Source organism: Bos indicus, chromosome 4, assembly GCF_029378745.1.
Source record: "Bos indicus isolate NIAB-ARS_2022 breed Sahiwal x Tharparkar chromosome 4, NIAB-ARS_B.indTharparkar_mat_pri_1.0, whole genome shotgun sequence".
Lineage (NCBI taxonomy): Eukaryota > Metazoa > Chordata > Mammalia > Artiodactyla > Bovidae > Bos > Bos indicus.
This window is the reverse complement of record NC_091763.1, coordinates 116,994,414-117,017,821: the sequence shown is the minus strand read 5'-3', so window position 1 is coordinate 117,017,821 and position 23,408 is coordinate 116,994,414. Positions and strand designations below refer to the sequence as shown.

Sequence of the window (23,408 nt, the reverse complement as noted above, 5' to 3'; positions counted from 1 at the left end):
AAGGAAGGATGTACAGACTCTGAACTGGGAAATCACAAAAACACTGACACATTTCCTCACAACACAGGAGGCGAAAGGAGGCTTGCTGCCCGACAGGCTGCTTTGTTATGACACTGATTTACTGTTCGGATGCACATCAACAGAGATGTGGGGTGACGGCTGAGGCACAGAACAGCGAGATGTGCTGCAGTGGCGTTCTGTTACGCTTCATCAGCCAGACATGAGAGTTTACTTTTCCACTGACTGATGAATTTACACTTTTATTATTCTGTGTTTTTTTGACAGAAAGATTGTGGAGTCAGTTAATCTCATAAGGCAGTAACACAGGAAATTTAAAAGACAGAATTCATTAAGCAAGTCCACCGTGAACCTTGTCCTGGGGTGATCAGATCCATAGGAAATATTTAATAGAGAGCAGTGATTTCAGAGCACATTTCAATGACTCAGATTCCATTAAACATTCTGAAATTCCATTAAATGTTCACATTTTCAGTGAACTTAAAAAAATATGAGCTTGTATGGCCACGGAGAAAATTAGTTTAATTAAATAAATACGTGTATATGCAATTAAAATTCTTTTTAATCTGGAAACTTCCTGGAATTTCACTGAGTTCAAGCTTCAACTTCATGTCAGGGATAACTATAACTCATCTGGAGGCTGAAAAGCTTAAGATTTAAGGGAGGTGTGTCACAAGTGATGGCCTAAGACAGAAGGCTGGCTGCAGTAGGTGAAAATAAAGAAAAATAGGAAAAATGCACCTTGGGTTTATGCTTATATCAGTAAAGGTTGTGTCTGATTCTTTGCGACCCCATGAACTGGGAAGGCACTGGTGGGTTCCCTGGTGGCTCAGATGGTAAAGAGTCTGCCTGGAGTGTGGGAGAGTCTGCCTGCAGTGTGGGAGAGTCTGCCTGCAGTGGGTTCCATCCCTGGGTCCGGAAGATCCCTTGGAGAAGGAAATGGCGACCCACTCCAGTATTCTTGCCTGGAAAATCCCATGGATGGAGGAGCCTGGCGGGCTACTTGGGGTAGGCAGACAATTCATGGGGCTTCGAAGACTCAGACACGACTGAATGACTTCATTTTCTCACTCTCATAAAAGGTAGTTGACTTTCACCTTGGGTAAACAATATGCCTTAATTAGCAAAAATAAACAAATAAGACTAAACAAAAGAAATCATAAACAAAAACCAAAAGACAACCCACAGACTGGGGAGAAAATATTTGCAAATGATGCAACCAATAAGAACTTAATTTCCAAATACACAAACAGTTCATACAACCCAATAACAAAAAAACAAATAATCCAATCAAGAAATAGGTTTAGACATTTCTCCAAAGAAGACATACAGATGGCTGAGAGGCACATGAAAAGATGCTCAACATGGCTAATTTATCAGAGAAATGCAAATCAAAATTGCTATGAGGTACCATCTCACAGTCAGAATGGCCATCATCAAAAAGTCTACAAATAATAAATTCTAGAGAAGATGTGGGGAAAAGGAAATCCTCCTACCCTGTAGGTGGGACTGTAAATTGGGGAAGCCACTCTGGAATACAGTCTGGAGGTTTCCTAAGAAACTAAAAATAGAGTTACCATGTGACCCAACAATCCTACTCCTGGGCATATATCCAGAAAAGGTGAAAACTATAATTCAAAAAGATACATGCACCCCTATTTTCACAGCACCACTACTCACAATAGCCAAGACCTGGAAGCAACCTAAGTGTCCACTGACAGATGATGGATAAAGAAGATGCAGTACCTATATACAATGGAATATTACTCAGCTATAAAAAGAAAGAATGGAATAATGCCATTTGCAGCAACATGGATGCAACAAGAGATTATCATACTAAATGAAGTAAATCAGAAAGATCATTTGATATCACTTATACGGGATCTAAAATATCACAAATGAACTTACTTATGACATAGACGCAGACACAGAAAACAAACACACGGTTCCCAGAGGGGAAAAGGGCGAGGGAGAGATAAATTAGGACTTTGGGGTTAACACATACACACTACCCTACGGTAAACAGATGGACAAGGACCCACTGTAGAGCACAGGGAGCTGTATTCAGTGAAAGAAAGAAAAGTGAAAGTGAAGTCGCTCAGTCGTGTCCTACTCTTTGCGACCCCATGGACGGTAGCCTACCAGGCTTCTCCATCCATGGAATTCTCCAGGCAAGAATACTGGAGTGGGTTGCCATTTCCTTCTCCAGAGGATCTTCCTGACCCAGGGACTGAACCCAGGTCTCCCAAATTGCAGGCAGACGCTCTACCACCTGAGCCACCAGGGAAGCCCTCTCCTATGGTAAACCATCACGGAGAAGAATATGAGGGTGCGGCTTCCCAGGTGAAGCAAGTGGAAAAGAACCTGCCTGCTAATGCAGGAGACCTGAGAGATGCTGGTTTGATCCCTGGCTCAGGAAGATCCCCTGGAGTAGGAAATGGCAACCCAAACCAGTATTATTGCCTGGGAAATCTCACGGACAGAGAGGCCTGGCTACAGTCCATGGGATCACAAAGAGTCGGGCATGACTGAGTGCATACACACATACAAACACACACACACGTGTTATATACCATACATACACTGTACAGCAGAAAATAACACACTGGTATCAATCAGCTACACTTTAATTAAAAAAACGCTTTAATGGATCCTGTCCTTCATTTAGCCTCTGAACACTCATGCGTGTTTATGAACTGTCACGTCTGTATTTCAGGCTGGGCACACACTGGGGAACAGGAGAAGGCTCTCATTCTTCAGGAGCTTACGGTGGACTGGATCCTGACACACGGCTGCTGAGTGTGGGAGGCAGCAGTGCAGGGGGGATGGAGGATGAGCGGAGGGTCTCCAGCCCAGCAGGCTGCGGCTGCGGATCTGGGAAGGCTTCCTGAGGGCGGAAGGCGGCGTTAACGGGCACACAAGGTCGGGTCGGGCCTTTGTCCTGGATGCTGGGGACTCAGGTGCAGAGCGGAGAGGCTCTGGGATGGCCGGGCAGTTGCAGAGCCGTCATCAGGGCAGATGCTCAGCCTGGGGGTGGGGGGGCCAGCGTCGGGGGCAGCAGGGTTATGGGGTCGGGGTCGGGCTTCCCCTACCAGCGATGCAGCCGGGGGCAGGATCGACATGGGAGGCGACACAGCCCCTCCGTTCCAGAAGGTTCTGGAGCAGGGCAGACTTGGGCTGGGCAGCCACGCCAGCCGCTCTCACAGGGCCCAGTGGGCGGTGGTGGTGGGAACACGGAGGACGGGAGGGGGTCCGACGGTATCAGGAAAGCAGGAGGCGCAGGACCTGCTGCTGGATGGGTCAGGGCAGGGGTGAGAGGGACCGCGGAGTCTGCGAGGCCAAGTTCCTGACCTGGGCAGTGGAAGAGACGTGGTCCCTTCACTGAGGGGCAGTTACTGCAAGAGGAGCACAGAAGGTCTGGGTCCGAGTTCTGAGTCTGGGTCAGTTCACGGCAGGCACGGCTCACGTGGGCAAGGGCCACAGTGAGACCCGGGTCGGGAGACGGCAAGTTCAAGTATACCCTGGACTTGGCTTATCAACGTGAGTGACCTACACTCATTAAATCAGGCCCAGCTGAGGACGTGGAAACATAATTCCAGCTGTTACTGGCCATCAGAGCCATTGTGGTAAAAGTAAACCATTTAGACAAATGATTAGGTTTCCAAATTGAAGAACAGATAGGAAAATCGATTCACAAATTTGCTAATTGTCCTTTATAAGTGGAAAGAGCTGAACTGAAATGGATTTTAGCCATGATATACACAAAACAAACACAGTGTAAAGTACATAGAACTGAGTCTGTTTTTTTTTTTTTAACTGACTCATGGATTAATTATGCTCACTCGCATCTTTGTTCTTTCCTAAGGAGGTGCCTGCATCCCCTAGGTGCCTGCATCCCCTAGGTGTCAGATGAGTGAAACAAAACCTCACGGATTGTGGGAATAACTATGTCACAGGGCAGAAAGAAGACACTGGTATCAAGACAAGTTCTTTAGAAAGATGAAGTATTGTCACTTTCCAGAATTTATAGTTGATTTCAATAATCAATAAGGGCTGACATGATGTTATAAAGGAGGAGTCCTGGGAACTCTATTTTGAAGACAAGGTGGGAAGAATCAATTATTTGCACATGTTTGACAGAGATGTTGCTAAATTGCCTCCGAACATTCTTAGAGGCGTCTTGTTTCACGCGAGCTGTTTTCTGCCTGGTGCCCTGCCCTCTCTGTGTTGTTCACCAACCCAGACGCAGCACCCAGAGGGCCAGTGAGGACTCATGGCACGGAGGCCCAACGTCCCCTCTGACACTGAACGGAAGGATGACGCCTGCGCCTGGCGGGACGAGAAGGGGGTGCTTCTGTCATCCGACGCGACTGGGGAGAACCACCGGGTTCCCACCTGTTGGCCAGGACGCTCAGGCTGGCCTGTCCTTCCTAACCTTGATTTTAATAGTGAAATTCACTGCTTTGTATTGAGATCTTTCATAGCATCACAACCTATTAGGAGTTTCCCAGGTGGCTCCACAGTAAAGAACCTGCCTTCCAATGCAGGGGATGTGGATTCAATCCCTGGTCAGGAAGACCCCCTGGAAGTAACAACCCACTCCAGTATTCTTGCCTGGAGTATTCCATGGACAGAGGAGCCCGGCGGCCTACGTTCCAGCGGGTTGCAAAGAGTCGGACACGATTTATGGACTAAATAACAACAACATGGCATAACAACGATTTTAAGAAAAAAAATAGGACTCAAAAATCCAGAATTCCTTCCAAGTGTTGCTCACGGTCTGAACCACTCAGGTAATGAGGCAACAAACTTGTTAAATCTTAAATTGTTTTAGTTTGTAACATAAAGCTTTTCTAATTTCCATGAATCCTGGACCACTCGCCCGTACTCCTGACATTTAGTTTTACTTTCCCTTCTGGATCCCATTCATTTACCAGGTATTTGGTGACAACCTGACTCTGCTCGGTTGCAGCCATGGGCCGGGGAAAATCAAAGTGAGATGAAAAACACTCTGTCCTTGAACAGCTTATGTTTGGTCTGGGAAATAAAGTTACTCAAAAGTGAAACAGATGAACAATGAAAGGAGGAGGCTGATTAACTGCTACGCTAAGTGGGGCTGACAATATCACAGTGGTTTAGAGAAAGAAAAAGTCATGGTTATTCCATGGAGATGGGAAGATGGAACCATTACCTTGATATGTTCCAATTGTGAAACATTTTAGGAATTATGATAAAGAGGTGTTCCTTCCACCCAAGTGGGAGATGTCCACAAAATAGCCTATAAAAGCCCATTATGGACACTAAAGAGAACTCTTAGCAGCACAAATACTGTAGATCACTCCCAAGGCCACTGAAAAAGAATCTCCAAATGTCCAGAGCCGGATCTGCGCATAATGGGGACTGATGGGTTTGCCTGTGGCTGCAACTGCAACCATACCCTCCAGCCTCACATCTTAATGTTTAAAAAGGTTATTTTAATTTATAACTGCCTTGTTACATTATCTGAGGAATCTATCACTAAATGCACTCTTTCTTAATGCAGAACTCTGGTCCTGCTTCTAAATTCTATTTGATAGATCATCCTGAACTTCTCTAACCTAATATTCCCAAGGCTGATGTGGGCACCCTTCGAAATTAGATTCTTCATAAAAAATAATACACTGCTTCCATCACAATTGCATTAGGGAAGCTGTGATGAGGAAGAGAACATGGTTTATCTCCACAGACCTAAGTGCACAACTAGGTCAGGCCAGTTTTCAACCCCAAATCCACCTTCTTCTTAACTGCTCTGGCTTACAAGTAAATTCTGGGCAATCTCTTCTGAGGGTTTGCAGCCGAGCCCCGGAGAAAGGGCGTGTGCACAGTGCTTGGAAACCAGAGGGGAAGGGGGCACCGTCGTCCTGAGGGCCAGCTTATCCTCACATGTGCCCTCAAAGAGCACCACACTGGACTTCCCCTGGGCTGGAACACATGTCTACTGAATGGAATTCCTAAGCCTTGCATTTGACAATCATTCTCTTTTCAATTTTTAATGAATATGTAATGAGGCTTATCCATCAAACTTTTGGAAGTGGGTAAAATGCCCATTGCCTGGTCAGGTTCAAACATTTATCCTTCCCCATATACATGTCCAACAGGGTATTTTTAGTTGTAATCTTATTTAATAGACGGTGTATTTCCCATGTTCCTGTACAGTCTACCTACTATTTTGGATGGCTGTATAATTGCTCTTCCTGTCAATGGACCATACCTCACCAAATTGCTCTTCTATTGACACTGATTTTCCAGCCTTTAAAGCTATCATTATAGATAACAGCATTATGAATGCCTGTTTGTGATGCAGCTTTTGGTGTCTCTTTAAAGGGGCTTTGTGGTTCAGCTGGTAAAGAATCTGCCTGCAATGTGGGAGACCCGGGTTCAATCCCTGGGTTGGGAAGACACCCTGGAGAAGGGAAAGGCTACCCACTCTAGTATTCTGGCCTGGAGAATTTCATGGACTGTATAGTCCATGGGGTCACAAAGAGTTGGACACGACTGAGCCACTTTCACTTTCACTTTCTTTGCTAAAGGGCAGGAACATCTTTATGACTCTACTATATATTTTCATATTGTTTGGGAATGAATTTTCTCTTATGAGCGCTGCCCCTTCATACAGCATGATTAAAGTTAAAAGGAAATCTGCCACTTATGGATAGATCAACTAAACAGAAAATTAACAAGGGAAAAAAAAAAAAACATGTATCTATAAAGCTCACTAAAGCAAAGCACAGTAAAATGAGGTATGGCAATAAAAGGCGTTAAATTTATCAAATAAAAAAAAAAATAAAGTGCTGAAAAATTAAAGCTGTCAAAAAAAAAAAAAAAACAAAGTAGGGGCAGTATAAAAAAAAAATAAATAAATAAAATCTAAACTCTTAAAAAAAAAACCTAAATAAATCAGAGGTCCTAGAAATCCAGTTTGTAAGCTTCATACTTTTTGAAAGAACTGCATTCTGACCCTTTAAAGAGTCTATAGCCATATAAGAAATTCCCTTATGCTATGTGAATTTTTAGAAAAGATGACAGTGATTTTAGTAATATCAATCAGGTAAATGTCATTTAGCTTAATTTTGGGGGGAATACATCAAAGAGGTAATTTTAGCTGGGACTCCAAAAATCCAGACTATTGGTTATGTACCAACATACCCCTTCACAATTTTCTTCTCAAGTGCATTTAAAGATAAATATAAAAGATAAAAGTTCAAAAGAGAAAACTGGGATCAACAATCAGCTAATTTCCAGAAACTAGGAAGAATTTTCACTTACTGAAAGCCTAATCAGTAGCATAAAGAAAGTGCAGAAAGTGACTTAATATACCACAGGAGTAGAGTAAGTTTTCCCTCTGAAAATTTCCTTCTTTTCATTCAAAAAAAAAAAAAAAAAGGAAATCTGCACTGAATGATAAATTCACTAATATGAAATGTAGTATTTCCTGCCTTATCAGTAAACAAGGATGTCACAAAACCATCAATGATTTCCAGCCTCCAAACGTAAACTTCTGTGCCGGGAGGGAGCCCAACAGGGAGGAGAACAAAGCCTGGGATTCACAGGTGTCAGCTGTCACCACTCCTGAAGATGACCGAGGAACTAAGGGTGCAATGAAATCAAGCAGCAGGATGCTGGCCCCAGACAGGTGAGGTGAAATGAAAGAAATGATTTCACTGAGCCCAGACTCTTGCAACTTCCCACATTTAGAAGAGCACTGCTGCTGCTGCTGCTAAGTCGCTTCAGTCGTGTCCGACTCTGTGCGACCCCATAGACGGCAGCCCACCAGGCTCCCCCGTCCCTGGGATTCTCCAGGCAAGAACACTGGAGTGGGTTGCCATTGCCTTCTTCAATGCATGAAAGTGAAAAGTGAAAGTGAAGTCGCTCATGTCCGACTCTTTGAGACCCCATGGACTGTAGCCCACCAGGCTTCTCCGTCCATGGGATTCTCCAGGCAAGAGGACTGGAATAGGGTACCATTGCCTTCTCCATAGAAGAGTGCTACATTCCTTAATTTGAGATATCAGGTTTTCCCTAATTAACAATAATCTTTGCTATCCTGACTGCCTCTCCCCCTCTTTATTACAGACTTCTATTTACCCTGCCCCCCCATGCCCCCTCCTCGGAGGCATTCTATCGGGGCTACTGGAGACGCAGCCTCCCAGGCCTGAATAAGCAGAACTCTCAACTTTCAGGTTTCGTGTATTTTTTTTTCAGTAGACACTAATTACACTGCTCTCCTCACTTTCTCTATAATCCTACGGCAACAAAGTTGCCTTTATGTTTTCTTTTTTTTTAAATTTTTAATTGGAGGATAATTGCTTTAAATATGGTGTTGGTTTCCGCCATAGGTCAACATGAAGCAGCCACAGGCACACGTCTGTCCCCTCCCTCTTGGACCCAGCTCCCACCGCACCCCACCCCCACCCCTCTAGGCTGTCGCAGGGCACCGGTTTGAGCTCCCTGCGTCACACAGAGAATCCCCACTTGTCTCTGTTTTACATGCGGTCGTGTATGTTCCATGCCACTTCCTCCGTTTCCCCGCCTCTCCCTCCCACGCTGGGCCCACAAGTCTGTTCTCCCCGTTGCCCTGCGAACAGGTCATCAGTACCATCTTGACACAATCATGGTGGAGGACAGCATGGAGAGTCCTTACAAACTAGGAACTGAACTGCCACACGACCCAGCAATCCCACTGCTGGGGTATACTACACACCACGCCTTTGTGTTCGGAAATCCCGTGCGTTCAGGGACCCTGCCGGTCAAAGGGAAAAGCCATGGAGCCACTTCCTAACCATCTCTTTTCATCGACGGTGACCACTGGGGAGCTCTGCTTAGGCGCCATCCATTCGGGTTAATTGCCGGAAACAGCTTATTTACTTGAGTGCAAGTGACTATTAAAGTGACGGAGTCCCTCAGAGCCGTGAAGTGATAACATATTGTGTTAAATCTGAAGGGTACCCTTGGTGGAGCTGGTAAATCACTCACTAAACTGGCTCCATCCATTATCTGAGGACACGTCAGGCGATTTCCCTCCCTGTGAATTAATTTCTTGGCTACTGTCATGGACTTCAATGCCCATGATGAATGTTTTTACAATGAATACCAAATTAACCCAAACTGATTAGAGGCTTTTATAAGTTATTAATGGGATGTCACTCTGGCCTGGTCCTCTCCACATCTACGACAGTTTCATTAAGTAATCTCCGCTTGCTGGAAAGATCCGTCTTTCTCCCCTCGTGGGACTTGTCAACGTCGACAGACGCTCCCTGCCCCCTTGGTTCCCAGAGCCGGGGGAGCAGTGATGCCCTCGGGGGCTGTGAGCTGGGGATGATGCCCTCGGGGGCTGTGAGCTGGGGGATGATGCCCTCGGGGGCTGTGAGCTGGGGATGATGCCCTCGGGGGCTGTGAGCTGGGGGTGATGCCCTCGGGGGCTGTGAGCTGGGGGTGATGCCCTCGGGGGCTGTGAGCTGGGGGTGATGCCCTCGGGGGCTGTGAGCTGGGGGTGATGCCCTCGGGGGCTGTGAGCTGGGGGTGATGCCCCTGGGGGCTGTGACCTGGGGATGATGCCCTCGGGGGCTGTGAGCTGGGGGTGATGCGCCTGGGGGCTGTGAGCTGGGGATGATGCCCTCGGGGGCTGTGAGCTGGGGGTGATGCCCTCGGGGGCTGTGAGCTGGGGGTGATGCCCTCGGGGGCTGTGAGCTGGGGGTGATGCCCTCGGGGGCTGTGAGCTGGGGGTGATGCCCCTGGGGGCTGTGACCTGGGGATGATGCCCTCGGGGGCTGTGAGCTGGGGGTGATGCGCCTGGGGGCTGTGAGCTGGGGATGATGCCCTCGGGGGCTGTGAGCTGGGGGTGATGCCCCTGGGGGCTGTGAGCTGGGGATGATGCCCCTTGGGAGCTGTGACCTGGGGAGGGAGCTGCCCTCTTTCTGCTCAGTTTCTGGGTACGGTTAGGGTAGGGAGCAGTCAACCAGCTGGAGGTCCCAGGGCGGGGGCTTTGGTTTACCAAAGGAAGGAGGAGGCAGGAAGTCTCATCCGCTTTTTAGTTTTCAAGTTTTTTTTTTTTTTAATTCCCTCGGCCCTGCTTTACTGAGAGGTAACTGACACACGAACTGTCCAAGTCTCGAGTGTGCAGTGTGTGGATCTGACACACCTCTCTACTGCAAAACAATCTCCACCATAGCATTGTGGGCACCTCCATGTCCATCTAGTCACTTAGCCTTTCCCAAGTCAGACAGACAAATACCGTGTTACCTCACTTGTGGGATCTGAAATCTGAACTTATGGAAACTGAGAGCAGAAAGGTGGCCACCAGGGGCTGGAGGGTGGGGGTGGTGCGGAGATGACGGTCAAAATGAACAAGCTTCCAGGTAGAGGATGAACACGCTGGGGAACCACTGCCTGGGGTTCCTGTAAGGAACGTATCCTCTCTGTCTCTCCAGGGATCACCCAGTGGGGCATCAGGGCAGGGGAACCGTCCCTGGGAATGGTCTTCTCTAAAGACACAGACATCTGAAAACCTAGGTGGAGTCAAAGGCCGAGGGAGGTGATGGCGTGTCTTGTGAACAGCAGCCCTTCCCCGAGAAGAGTCGGAGAAGTGTCGGGGAGGAGACAGCCTTAGCCACGCACCGGGACTCTTGGTTATAGCCGGCATCTCTATTCTATCAAATGCAGCCTCACTCACCTTCCCACACAGATCAGACCCTCAGCTGATGGTATTCTTATTTTTTTCCCATTCTCTACATTTTGGTTAAGCCAAGTAATAATCCTAATAACCACAGCAACAGGAAAGCCGTCACTCAATGAACACTTTCCACATGAGGTTCCACGCCACGTGCTTTAAACGGATTAACTTAACCCACATGGTGACCCCTACAAGATACACACTGTTGTCCCCACTTTACAGATAAGGAAAACTGAGGCTTTGAGAGGTTAAGCATTTTAATCCAGATCGCGGCTTTAAAGTGTCAGAAGCAAGGTCTGAAGGAGACCCTGTGACGCCAGTGTTTTTGTTATGACTGGTCCTTGATAACCAGAACAAACTGAAGAAAACTTTCTGAGGTCTAAGATGAGGACCTTCAGATTCTGAGATGGATGAGGTGGTTGTGACGCTAGATCAGGGCTTCCAGGTTCCAATTGGGGTTGGGTCCTGGGCTCCCTGCCCGCACTGCCCACGGTCTGAGCTCTCAGCTGCAGGGTGAGCCCCTGCCACTGGCCCTTCTGTCTGCACCTGGCCGCCACCCTGAGAGCTGAGGGCCCCCCCGAGGCGGCTAAGCTCTCTGCAGGTGCCCACCCCTGCGAGGGGCGCTCCACTCCTCAGTCTGCTCTTCATTCATCTCCATTCATCTCTCTGCCCTTCATTCCATGCGACCACGTGCTTATCAGAACAATCTCTTCTTCGAGCCTCTCCTGTTGAATTACTGACATTTTGGTAGCATGAATTTTTACAATGTTAATGAGTTGTTTTTAAAAAACCCACTTTCTTTAAACTGAAAACTCGAATGATCCAGCGTGAGTGCAAATGCCTTCAGCTCGGATTTTCCTGAACCCTTCACTAACTCTCAGAAACGTGTCAAGACGCCGTCCTGCGGGAGGAGGCATGAGCCAGCGCCAATGAATGGGAGAGGTAAGACCCTCACTTTTCCTTTCTTTTTTTGGGGCTGCTGACATTTTAGAAAGAAAAATAACCTCTGTTGATAAAGCAGTGTTGTTAAGTAGGTAGGAAAACAGCACTGAGACAGAAAGGCTCCTAAGAAGTGGATTTTTTAAAAGGCTTAGTTTACTTAGAAGGGACTTCAGACGCACAGCTGTTACACCACTAACAGGCACAGTCACGACTGAGGTGGAGGGCGGCCCACGGCTCTGCAAAGGGGTCCCCACGAGGTAACCAGGACAACACGGGTGCACACGTGTCCACAAAGGAAGGCTGCTGGGAGTCGGGGAGGGAAGCCTGATGGACGTGCGGGGCTGGAGGGGCTCAACACTGACAGCAGGTGATGGCGTTCACCCCAGGAGGAGGCCCGGACTTCAGGGTCTCAGCAGGGCCCGTGCTGAGAGCTGCAATGGTCTGATGAGTACCACAGCCAGAGAGCAGGGAGAGACCCGAGGGGCGATGGGCCCGTTGGGAGGGCTTTGTTCCAGGGGAGTCATTTTATCCAGACTGGAGGGTCCAAGAGGCCCGGGCAGTTACTCATCTCCTGCAGCTCCCGCTGCGGCCAGGACACCAAGTCTGGGTGGAGTGGTCGGAAACGGGGTGCTCTGTGCTCAGTTGCTCAGTCATGTCCGACTCTTTGTGACCCCATGGTCTGTAGCCTGGCAGGCTCCTCTGTCCGTGGGATTCTCCAGCAAGAATACCAGACAGGGTTGCCATACCCTCCTCCAGGGGATCTTCACAACCCAGATCGAACCCATGTCTCCTGCATCTCCTGCACTGCAGGCGGATTCTTTACCTCCAAGCCACCAGGGAAGCACGAAAACTAGCTAGTGAAAGCGTGAGGCGCTCGGTCGTGTCCGACTCTGCGACCCCACGGACCACAATCACTGTCATGAGGACCACAGCCTCACGCCCTGGGAAGTGATGGCTAAGTCGACACCCTCTGCTGAGTGGGGATGCGGAGCTGTGAGCACACCTTAGTTTCCTGCTGCCGGGGTACCACATCCCAGCCCCAGCTGCTCCTCAAGGACAGCACTAGCCCCTCCACCCCAGGTCCCCTTACCACCCCTCTGTCTGCTCCTCACTGCACGGTTCTGAAAACGGACGCAGCATCCCTTTCAAAGCTGTGCACCTGTCCCCATCACGGGAGCAGGCCACGCAAAGAGAGACCCAGCTCTTGGTCTCTGAGCCACAGAGTGGACCCGCACAGACCCCGGCCCCGGATCACTGATGTGGTCTGCTGCCCTGCAGTCAGTTACAGAAGTTTCCATGTCTTTTGGTTCTGAAAGAAAACACTGCTATGCAGCAAACCCACCAAGTTCCCTGCGCTCTCAAGCCAGCTCACTGTGGGGCCCTCAGAGGCCTGAACCCCGAGTGTGCCATCAGCCGTAAGTGCAAAGCAGATCACTGTGGGGCCCTCAGAGGCCTGAACCCCAACTGTGCCATCAGCCGTAAGTGCAAAGCAGGCCACTGCGGCTGCCCTCGACGTCTGTGTGATTTTGTTAGACGTTTCTAGCAGAGACGACATGCAGGGAAATGAAAGGATAATTTAATCATATTCTAGATCAGCAGAGACAAAACCTCACATAAACAGACGAACATGCAGGGAGGGGTGGGCAGGACGTCATGAAATGATCAAAGAAAATGGAGATTCTCCATTAGGCAGACATTCATCTGCTAGAGGATAAATGGAGAAAGATACAGTTTGGAGAGAGATTCTGATATAGTTTATGTTTCAGTGTAAATCACTACATAGACTGACTGAAAAAGATGGAGGAGGGACTTCCCTGGTGGTCCAGTGGTTAAGAATCTGCCTTGCAATGCAGGGGACTCAGGTTCGATCCCTGGTCAGGGAACCACGATCCCACGTACCATGGAGCAACAGAGCTTGCATGCCCCTGCTCTGGGCTTCCGCGACTAGAGAACCGCGCGCTGCACTAGAAGATCCCTCGTGCTGCAACTGAGACTCGACGCAGCCAGATAAACAAGGAAATACACACGCATGTTAGAATTTTATTTATTTTTTAATTGAAGGATAATGGCTTTACAGAATTTTGTTGTTTTCTGTCAAACCTAAACAAATATTTGAAAAAGAAGAATGGGAGGAAGAGGAAGCCGGGAGGCAGCTGTTCAGCGTTGAGCGTCTTTTCCCACTTAATCCCGCTTAACCCAGCCAAATCCATTTTCCCATCTCAAGGCTTTCGGCAGATAATGCCGAGTTCTGGGAACCACCCGGTTACCCCTCAGAAGAACAAAGACCACAGGCCAGCACCGCTTCAGCAGCGACTTTCTGGCAGAATGGACGCCTCCCCGAGGTCAAGCTTCTCCCTGTCCTCTCTCAGTGCAGGGAGGGGTCAGGCCATGCTCACCTCCTATGATGCGATCTGAAGGTCAAATGAAATTTACCCTAAAGGCAAGAACCAGTAATTGAAGGCCATGTGGAGGCGCTGGAGAAGATGCCTTTCAGCCCCTCCTGATGGCCCGGGTCACTGTCCTGTGGTTCAGGGGGTCCCCAGCCCAGAGGCATCGTGGGGATCTGGCCACACGGGGAGGAGGCGGTGCCCGGAAGGGCCTTGCTGAACTTTAACTGCAGCTGTGTTCTCTGCTCCCGGAGGATAAGTACTCATTTCACTCTGACTCATTATAATTAGAGTCGATTTCCTTTGGGGAGCAATATTTACTTTTAAAAATAAAACAGCAATGAGGGATCTGTGAGTGTTTGCAAGGCCTGCTTGTGGGTTTCGAAATGTCTTTGCCAAGAGCACCCACTGGGAGCACCTGGCCCCAGGGGTCAGGCTTTCCCAGGTGAGCACAGCCAAGAGGGCACTGGGTCCCCTAAACATTCACGAACTGGTGCCTTCCAGGGAAAGGCTGCCGACTCCTGCTCCAACATATAGGATGTTTTCTCAGCGCGGAGAGGTATTGCCTTCTAGACTCAGTACAAGAAAAACAGCAAAGTTAAAAAAGTTTAAAGTTTGAGATTCCAGGAGCACACGAGTACTCCTGGTACTAAGGCCAAGTAGCAGCAACCGTACTTGACTGAACCTTCATTTCCCTGAAGCAGAAAGGAAGCTGAACTTCCTTCACTGTCAGTCACATCCTAAATAGACACGAAGGTGTAGACGCATGGTGCTTCCCTGGTGGCTCAGTGGTAAAGAATCTGTTTGCAATGCAGGAGACCCAGGTTCGAGCCCTGGGTTGGGAAGATCCCCTAGAGGAGGAAATGGCAACTCACTCCACTATTCTTGCTTGGAGAATCCCATGGACAGAGAAGCCTGGTGGGCTACAGTCCATGGGGTCGAGAAGAGTCAGACACGATAGAGTGACTACACTTGATTTTCTTTCACACATAGATGCTAGCTATTTGCCTCCATCCAATTATTTTACATGTAAGTGGTTGAGAACCACAAGAATATATCAGCTGATTATTCCTCTGTCCATTCATGCATTCACTTTTGACCTCAACAGTTATTTCCCACATGCCAGGCATGGAGCTAGATGCTCAGAATCCACAGATGGAAAGCACTCGGGGCTTAGACCAAGGACCACCCCCCGGGGAGAGATGTGTGGGCAGGAACTCGTGTGTGAAAGGAGTCTGTGTGGTGACACTGGAGTGCCCAGAGCGGGCCTGGCCACGTGGGCAGAGGGCAGAGGAGCTTTCTCAAAGAAGCGGACCCTAGTTCTGCCGCTGGTTGCTCTTTAGGAGGTGAAGGTAAGAACGTCCATAATCACCTAACCCAGCCCTGACCACGGTGCAACCTGGCCTGAGTCTTAAGCACTTCAGTCTTCTACAACCTCCTATGGAATTGTGATTTTTTTCCTCGCACAAGCATCAGCGGCTTTGAGCAAAGACGACTCTTCTCTCCTGGCTGTGACTGGTGGACGGGTGTCATTCTACGAATCAGCTCGTGGCTCCCTCCTGCCCTCTTGTCACTGGTTTAGAGCCATTAAATGTGCCTTTTGAAACCTCCGCTCAGTAAGTGTGCAGCACAGGGAACACTCGGGCAGCAGCTAACACAGCCGGGTGGCATACACCCTCCTGCTTCTTCAAATCAATTTGAGGCAATGGAATTAACACACAACCGAGAAAAAATACTTGTACTGTTGGGGAAAGTAAGAAAATTTTAATTCCTAAGACAGTAGGCAGCCTGTTCAACAGAATCTCACCCCAAGGTTTTTAACATGGTCATTTTCTGCGCTATTTTAGGAAGAGTTTTAAAAAGGCAGCTTTATTAATTGGCTCAAAGATGTAGAAGAAAATGGTCCGCCACCATGCCACCTGATCTTCAGGCTGCAGGCGCTTTCCAGAAGGGGTGACATGACCTTGTCACCGGGACTGACGAGTATCACCTGGTTTTAGACAGAAGCAACACTAGGGATGAACCCGAGTGCTCACCTCACCCAGATCTTTCATGCAGGAGCTGGGCTAGCCGAAGGCAGCCTGGCATCTAGTTCGTGAACTCCCAGGGTTAGAACCCATGTCTTTTAACTACTTGTTCAGACCCTTTTTGCTACACTGTCTTGGCCATTGGGTATCTCGAAATGTCTTAGTTTTGCCAATGTGAGTGGGAATCCATGGAGCTTTCTGGCGTAAAGCAGAGATGGCCCCAACAGTTCTGGGCGTTCTGCAGATGCTGCGTGCTGGGAGCCCAGGTCCACAGCTACTGCAAATCTACTTTTCTCATGAAACCCTCCCAAGGAAAGAACCAGAGTTCCATGAGCAGAACCAAAGAGCATTTCGTGACTCCACCATTCTGACCATTCCCATCGGCTGTCCTCTGATGAGGTCCATCTCAGATTCACGGTTAAGTCCACAGTCAACACACGTGGCCCAGTCGGGGACTGCTTTAAGGAAAGCAGGTACCAGAACCAAGGCATATGCTCTTCCAATTTCAACAGAGTTCTCTAGCAAAAGAGATGGCCATTTACACATGCAGATGTCCTGGGGTATTTTTCCAAAACATAATTCACACAGACACAGATTCTGAGTCTAGTGAGATACATTCAGTCTGTAAAACATTAACTTCATCAACGCAGACACTTGGTCACTGAAAGCAACGTGCTTACCAGCTGCTGACCCTTGGGGCCCCATCCCGCATACTGAAGTTTTGCGTTGCTGACTTCCGGTGGATCCAGGCTCTGAGGGTCCCTGAAAGAAAAAACCAAAGAAAAAGGTGGGAAATAAGAAGTTAAGATGATGTAATATTATCTTCCACCTGTAGCTCACTCATGTTTCTTCCACCACATCATTTTCAGAGCTTGTGTTATTCAATTAAAACATCTCATTCAGCCTCCACCAGATTTCTTCAGATATATATATATATATATATATATATATCTTACATGAAACTGAAATAGGCTGGTCATTGCTTACCTTCCATAGTAAATACTCATCAAGAGAGAACATGCAGAGAGGTGTGTAGACCAATTTCTAAAATATCCCTAATAGTCAAAATTAAAAACAGAAGTGTGCAGCTCTGCAGGGATAACTCCCCACAACTTCCATCTCCATCTTTGGCTTTCCCCCTGAGCTGGCTCATTCTGACCTTCCCAAACAGCAGCCTCAGGACAGAGTCCACCCTTTAGTTTGTGCTGATACACAAGAAGGGTGGGGTAGGGGAAGAAAGAAGTGGCGAAGGAGGGAGGGAGGAAGAGAGGGACAGAGACCTGAGGAGAGAAGGGGGGCAAGCACAGGAGGAGGATTTTTTTTTCTTTTAAGCATCACATTTTTCATTCTTAATTTATTGATATGCAAAATGCCACACTTAAAAAAAATTATATGTATTTAAATAAAGGTCCTAGTAAATAAGTCACAGTAATAAAAGGAAAAAACCTAACACTTTTATAAATATTAACTATTTCAGTGTATTTTGTTGCTACCACTGTGTACTCATGTAGGGAAGACTGGAGTTCGACTTTCTTTCAGACGCGTCTGCCGCACATGCCAGGCTCTGCAGAGGAGCACCTGTCACTGGACTATAGTGCTTTTTGTGCAGAAGACACAGCTGTGAAGGTGCCCATTCGTCTACAGAGACCACGGTTGAGCGGTCTTAGGAAAAGACAGATGCTGGGTTTTAGGAGCTGCTTGAACCAAGATGAAGCAAGAAGGGAAGGGAGGTGAGTGAGATGGGCAAGAATGTGCTGATTCAGAGCTTCAATCAGTAGAAAATTCTAAAATATTAATAAACGCTCAACAGCACTGTAAGGACGAAACAGAGTACACTGCAGACTAAACAGTGTTAAGGGAGGAGGATAGTCTGTAAAGCCCCCGGGGTTCAGGCATTGAGGAGACGGGTCTGGAGAAACCGCGGAAGCCTGAAGGTGGGTGCTGAGGAGCTAAGCTAAGCCAATGACAACAGTGGTCGCCGCGAGGTGGGACCCAGGCAGGAGGGCCTTACCGTTCCAGCTTCCAGACGACTTGTAACCAACTCTGCCTCTGCACGCTTTAACATTTCAAAGCATTTCCATAAACATGTTTTCCTCTCTAACATGCTGTAGGGAAAGGCTCTCTAAGGCTGACTCAAAACCCAGCAGTGAAAAGTGAGGTAAATTTACATAACAGCACCTGTTCTGCATGACAAAAACCACAAACAAAAGATAACTGGCAAACTGGGAGAAAATATTCATAACAAATGAATGGGTAATATCACTATTAGATAAAGAACTCCAAACTATCAAGGTTATAAAAGAACAAACAAAAAGAAACACAAGAAAAAAACAGGAAAAGATAATTCACAAAAATACAGAAAAATGTATTAAAAAGGACTCAAACGCATTCAAAATTAGAGAAATATAAACTGAAACTACACTGATATCATTTCTCACCTACACACACACACACACACACACACACACACACACAGATCCAAAATCCAGATATTGTGTATCTACTGGTTGGTATACATAGCTACATGCCCTTGCTCTGTTCATGGACAAGCTTAGACCCAGTGACACCCAGGAGAAAACGAGCCCACCCTGCACCCTCATCCTGGTCTCTGAGCACCATCTTCCAATTAAAAAAGAATAGGGCTCCCAGGAGAAGAAACCACAAACAGGCTAGAACAGCAAAAATGCAGGATGAGTCTGGAACATCTCATGGATCAGAAAGTAAGGAAAAACTCAAAAAAGATAGAGCTTGCTAACAGAAGGCAGAAGCTAAAGCTCGCATGGCCAAAGGTGGAATAATCTGAGCAACAGAATCATGAACAATAATATTGACTTGACCCAGAGAATAAATATTCATGAGCCTTACTAATATAAAGAATCAAGTACATAACTAGGTGGGGGAGGGTAGAGCAGCTCTTCCTCATAACAGAATTCCAATCAATAAATGCAGAAGAAGGAAAGAGCATCCCCCTTGGGGGAACAGCAGAGAGATGACTGCTGCAGACAAGATTCATGATGGATGCTAAAGTTAGCAGGGAAAGTCTAAAGAGAGATGATTTGCATAGTCTCAAAGTATCTCCTGCAAGATATTTATCACCCCAAAGGAGAAGATAGCAACTTCCCAAGGAGAAACCTGGCAGACAGCAACTTAACCAAAGATCAAGGTCAGCATCACCAGAAGTAAAACATGTCAACATCAGGACCGCCCAGCAAGATGCACTGAGAAAAACAAAACATCATATATATGGTATTGTCAACTGGCGCAAGTGAAAGTCGCTCCATTGTGTCCGACTCTTTGCCACCCCATGGACTATATACCTCATGGAATTCTCCAGGCCAGAATACTGGAGTGGGTAGCCTTTCCTTTCTCCACGGGATCTTCCCAACCCAGGGATCGAACCCAGGTCTCCTGCATTGCAGGTGGATTCTCTACCAGCTGAGCCACCAAGGAAGCCCAAGAATACTGGAGTGGGTAGCCTATCCCCTCTCCAGAGGATCTTCCCAACCCAGGAATCAAACCGGGGTCTCCTGTCTTGCAGGCCGATTCTTTACCAGCTGAGCTATCAGGGGAAGCCCATCACTGGCAAAACCCATTATCAATTCCCAGGGAATAAACATAGAATCTGGGTAAAAAAAGAAATCTAACCTTTTCCCCCCCTTGTGCTTCATGTAATTCCATTTGCTCACAGGGGACCAGATGCAGAGGCCTCGCCCCTGGCCCTTCAGACCACCAGTTTCGGGTGTGAAATCGCTGCTCCGCCACCCCGCCTCAGGAGCGTGTGCAGAGATGCGGCACACATCTCTGTGATTCAAGATGACGGCACCTGTAGGCCCTGTGCAAAGACGCTGAGTTGGGCACTGAGATCTGGAGCGAGAGCCCCGCCCCTAGAGCCCCGTCCCTCGAGCCCCGCCCCCTGCCCCTGACCACATTTGATAAAGCAGCCCTGCCCCTACCTGCAGAAGAGCATGTGCTCTGAAGGCCGACCTCCCACCTCAGCGTCCTTCCAGTTCTTACACCAGAGGACAAAGCTCCCCTCTGCTGCTGAGCTCAGACCCTTCTCCTACTGGCTCCACACACGGCAGGAGGGCCGCTGTTGGGAACCAACTGGGGTGGGTCGGTAAAAGCATCTTTGCTAAGAATGCATCGCCTCTCTCCAATCATGAATAAACTTCAGACAAACCCAGATGGAGGCGCTCAGCCAAACAGCTGACCGGTGATCTTCAAAAGTGACCTTTCTTCCCACAAAAGGGAAGGGAAGACGGAGGACATGCCACAGCCTGGAGGGGGCTGAGGGGAATTGCTACCTGCAAGAACATGGGATTCTGATACAGGGAAAAAAACATTGATGGAAAAGCTGGTCAAGGGCAAATGAGGTCTGCCATTGAGTGAATAACCTTGTACCAGCGTTAATATTCTGTTCCTGATAATAACACCATAGGTATGAAACACTGATACATTAACAGCAGGAGAAGGGGAGTGAGGCATAGAGGAGAACTCTGTACTATTTTTACAACTTTCGTTCATCTAAAATTACTTCAAAATAAAAAGCTAAAACTATTCTGAAGAATCTTAGTAGCTTATAGCTTGTTGGTTATAAAAATTATTATAGTACATGATGAAAAGTTGGAGAATTTCCCCAACCCTGACATACTGTGATACTGATTCAATAATTGAAAAACCATGACTTCTGTATCTAACACAGCATCAGCACTCAATACACGCATTTGAAAAAACAAACAAGATGGATGGACTACAGATGGATGGATGGCACTAAGGGAAATAACTTTAGCAGGTTTAAAGGTCTAATGAATTCACCTGTCCTGGGTTTATAGAATTTTCGAAGCACAGACGACAGGGTAGGAGATCAGAAAGAAGTAGCCTTGCTTATTACTGAAAATTAGTTTGTTCGATTATGATACCCTAGGATATCATAGGATACATCTAGGATCCTCACAATAGCTGACAAACTTCTCTCCGATCTAACAACTGTAAATTCCTGTAAAAATTTCCTTAAGTGCTGCCCGGAAATCATACCTGCAGTAGATAAATGTCTTGGAAGGCTGGGTGAGCACCAGGCCAATGCGCCCGCCCACGCACACGCATCCAGCCTCATTGCCTCCGCTCCCCTGTGCTCAGGAGATCGTTTCTCCTTCTCTAGAGATGACAGACGAGTGTCCACAGCCTGGAGGCAGCAAAGTTATAGTAAGAACCTCAGGCTAGCGATCAGAAGTCTAGTGCCCAGGTTTCAGCTTCCTGATGCACACATCATGTGTCTGGGCTGATCACACGTGACCACGCATCCCGTGATTCAACAGGATAGGATATTGTATATACTGATGGCAGGCAACACAGCACTTGAAAGTGAAAGTGGAGGAGCCTGGTGGGCTGCAGTCCATGGGGTCGCTAAGAGTCGGACACGACTGATCGACTTCACTTTCACTTTTCACTTTCATGCATTGGGGAAGGAAATGGCAACCCACTCCAGTGTTCTTGCCTGGAGAATCCCAGGGACGGGGGAGCTTGGTGGGCTGCCGTCTATGGGGTCGCACAGAGTCGGACACGACTGAAGCGAACTAGCAGCAGCAGCAGCAAACTGGTAAAACCCCTGGAGTAGGAAATGGCAATCCACTCCAGTATTCTTGCCTGGAAAATTCCATGGGCAGAGGAGCCTGGAGGGCTACAGTCCATGCGGTTGCAAAGAATTGGACACAACTGAGCAACGAGTGCACACATACACACAAACTGGTAAATATTCAAGTCGACTATGCACCACAAATTCTACGTAATTTTAACAAAAGGTCCAATCACTTATCAGCTGTAAGGACAAATTTACAGAACTCAGCAACCCAACACATGAGCTATATTCCTGTATTAGACTAGAGCTTGGTACAGAAAAGTTAGCTCTCAACCATACCCTCCCCATCTATTTCTGTAAAATAAACCTGTATTTTTGCATCTGCATGTGATTGTGTCAGATTCTTTTGCTTTCACATTAAAAGTGCATCTCTTCCAGCCACCCCCTTCCCCCCGACACACCCAGACCCCTGGAACCAGCAGAGAAAAGCACAGAGCCAACCGGAGTCTCTCCCCTCACTGGGACTAACCTACCTGTCGCTGTCCTTACAACTAGGGCTTGGGTGCTTGCCACCCTCTCGACACCAACTCCAATCTTTCCTGTCTCTTCAGTCCCCTTTTATCTGCTGCCCCCTTCCTCCTCTGCTATGAGCAGAGACCCACCTGTGGGGCAGACAGGAAGGGGCCTGATCTTCAATTTTTGAACATTGAGTTTTAAGCCAGGCTTTTTCACTCTCCTCTTTTACTTTCATCAAGACGCTTTTTAGTTCCTCTTCACTTTCTGCCATAAGGGTGGTGTCATCTGCATATCTGAGGTTATTGATATTTCTCCCAGCAGTCTTAATTCCAGCTTGTGCTTCATCCAGCCTGGTATTCTGCATGATGTACTCCGCATAGAAGTTAAATAAGCAGGGTGACAATATACAGCCTTGACATACTCATTTCCCTATTTGAAACAACCAGTCTGTTGTTTCACATCTGGTTCTAACTGTTGCTTCTTGAGCTACATACAGATTTCTCAGTAGGCAGGTAAGGTGGTCTGGTATTCCCATCTCTGGAAGAATTTTCCAGTTTGCTGTGGTCCACACAGTCAAAGGCTTTAGTGTAGTCAATGAAGCAGAAGTAGATGTTTTTCTGGAATCCTCTCGCTTTTTCTGTGATCCAACTGATGCTGGTAATTTGATCTCTGGTTCCTCTACCTTTTCTAAATCCAGCTTGAACATCTGGAAGTTCTCGGTTCACATACTTTTGAAACCTAACTTGGAGGATTTTCAGCATGACCTTAGTGTGTGAGGTGAGTGCAATTGTGTGGTAGTTTGAACATTCACAGTCATGGTCAATCTCAATTCCTACTCTGAAGAGCACCAAGATCACATCCCAGCCCAGGTCTCCCTGATACCTCAGATGGCATACAGGGCATCTCCACTGGGCCATCCCCTAGTCCTCAGCACTGACATGAGTGAATTGAGCCCTCTCTGCCTCTGCCTGGTCATGCAAGCTGGGAACCTGCTGCAGGCATCTTAGAGGTCAAGCAGCCAAAGCTATGAGTTGTGGGTCAAATTCTGTCCCCCCAGAAGAGATGCTGAGTCCTGACCTTATTTTTAAATAGGCTCCTGGCTGACATCATCAGATTAAAATAAGGTCATTCTGGAAAAGGAGAGAGGCTGATGGAAATCTAGTGGCTGGAGTCTTCATAAGAAGATGAGATGCACAGAACAGACACAGAGGGAGAAGGGCATGTGACGATGGAGG

The 23,408-nt window shown here is 47.7% G+C and overlaps 1 protein-coding gene across 4 annotated transcripts in view; it reads right to left on the bottom strand.

The window, feature by feature from the left end:
- Positions 1-23,408, bottom strand: part of DPP6 (dipeptidyl peptidase like 6) — a 960,318-nt gene that overhangs the window by 150,147 nt on the left and 786,763 nt on the right. For all 4 annotated transcript variants that reach the window (XR_011566384.1, XM_070788461.1, XM_070788459.1 and 1 more), the window contains exon 7: positions 16,763-16,844. Coding sequence is in view for 3 of the 4 variants with exons in the window: in XM_070788461.1 (XP_070644562.1) it covers positions 16,763-16,844 (82 nt within the window). In the remaining variant the exon portion in view is untranslated. The remainder of the gene's footprint in view (positions 1-16,762; positions 16,845-23,408) is intronic.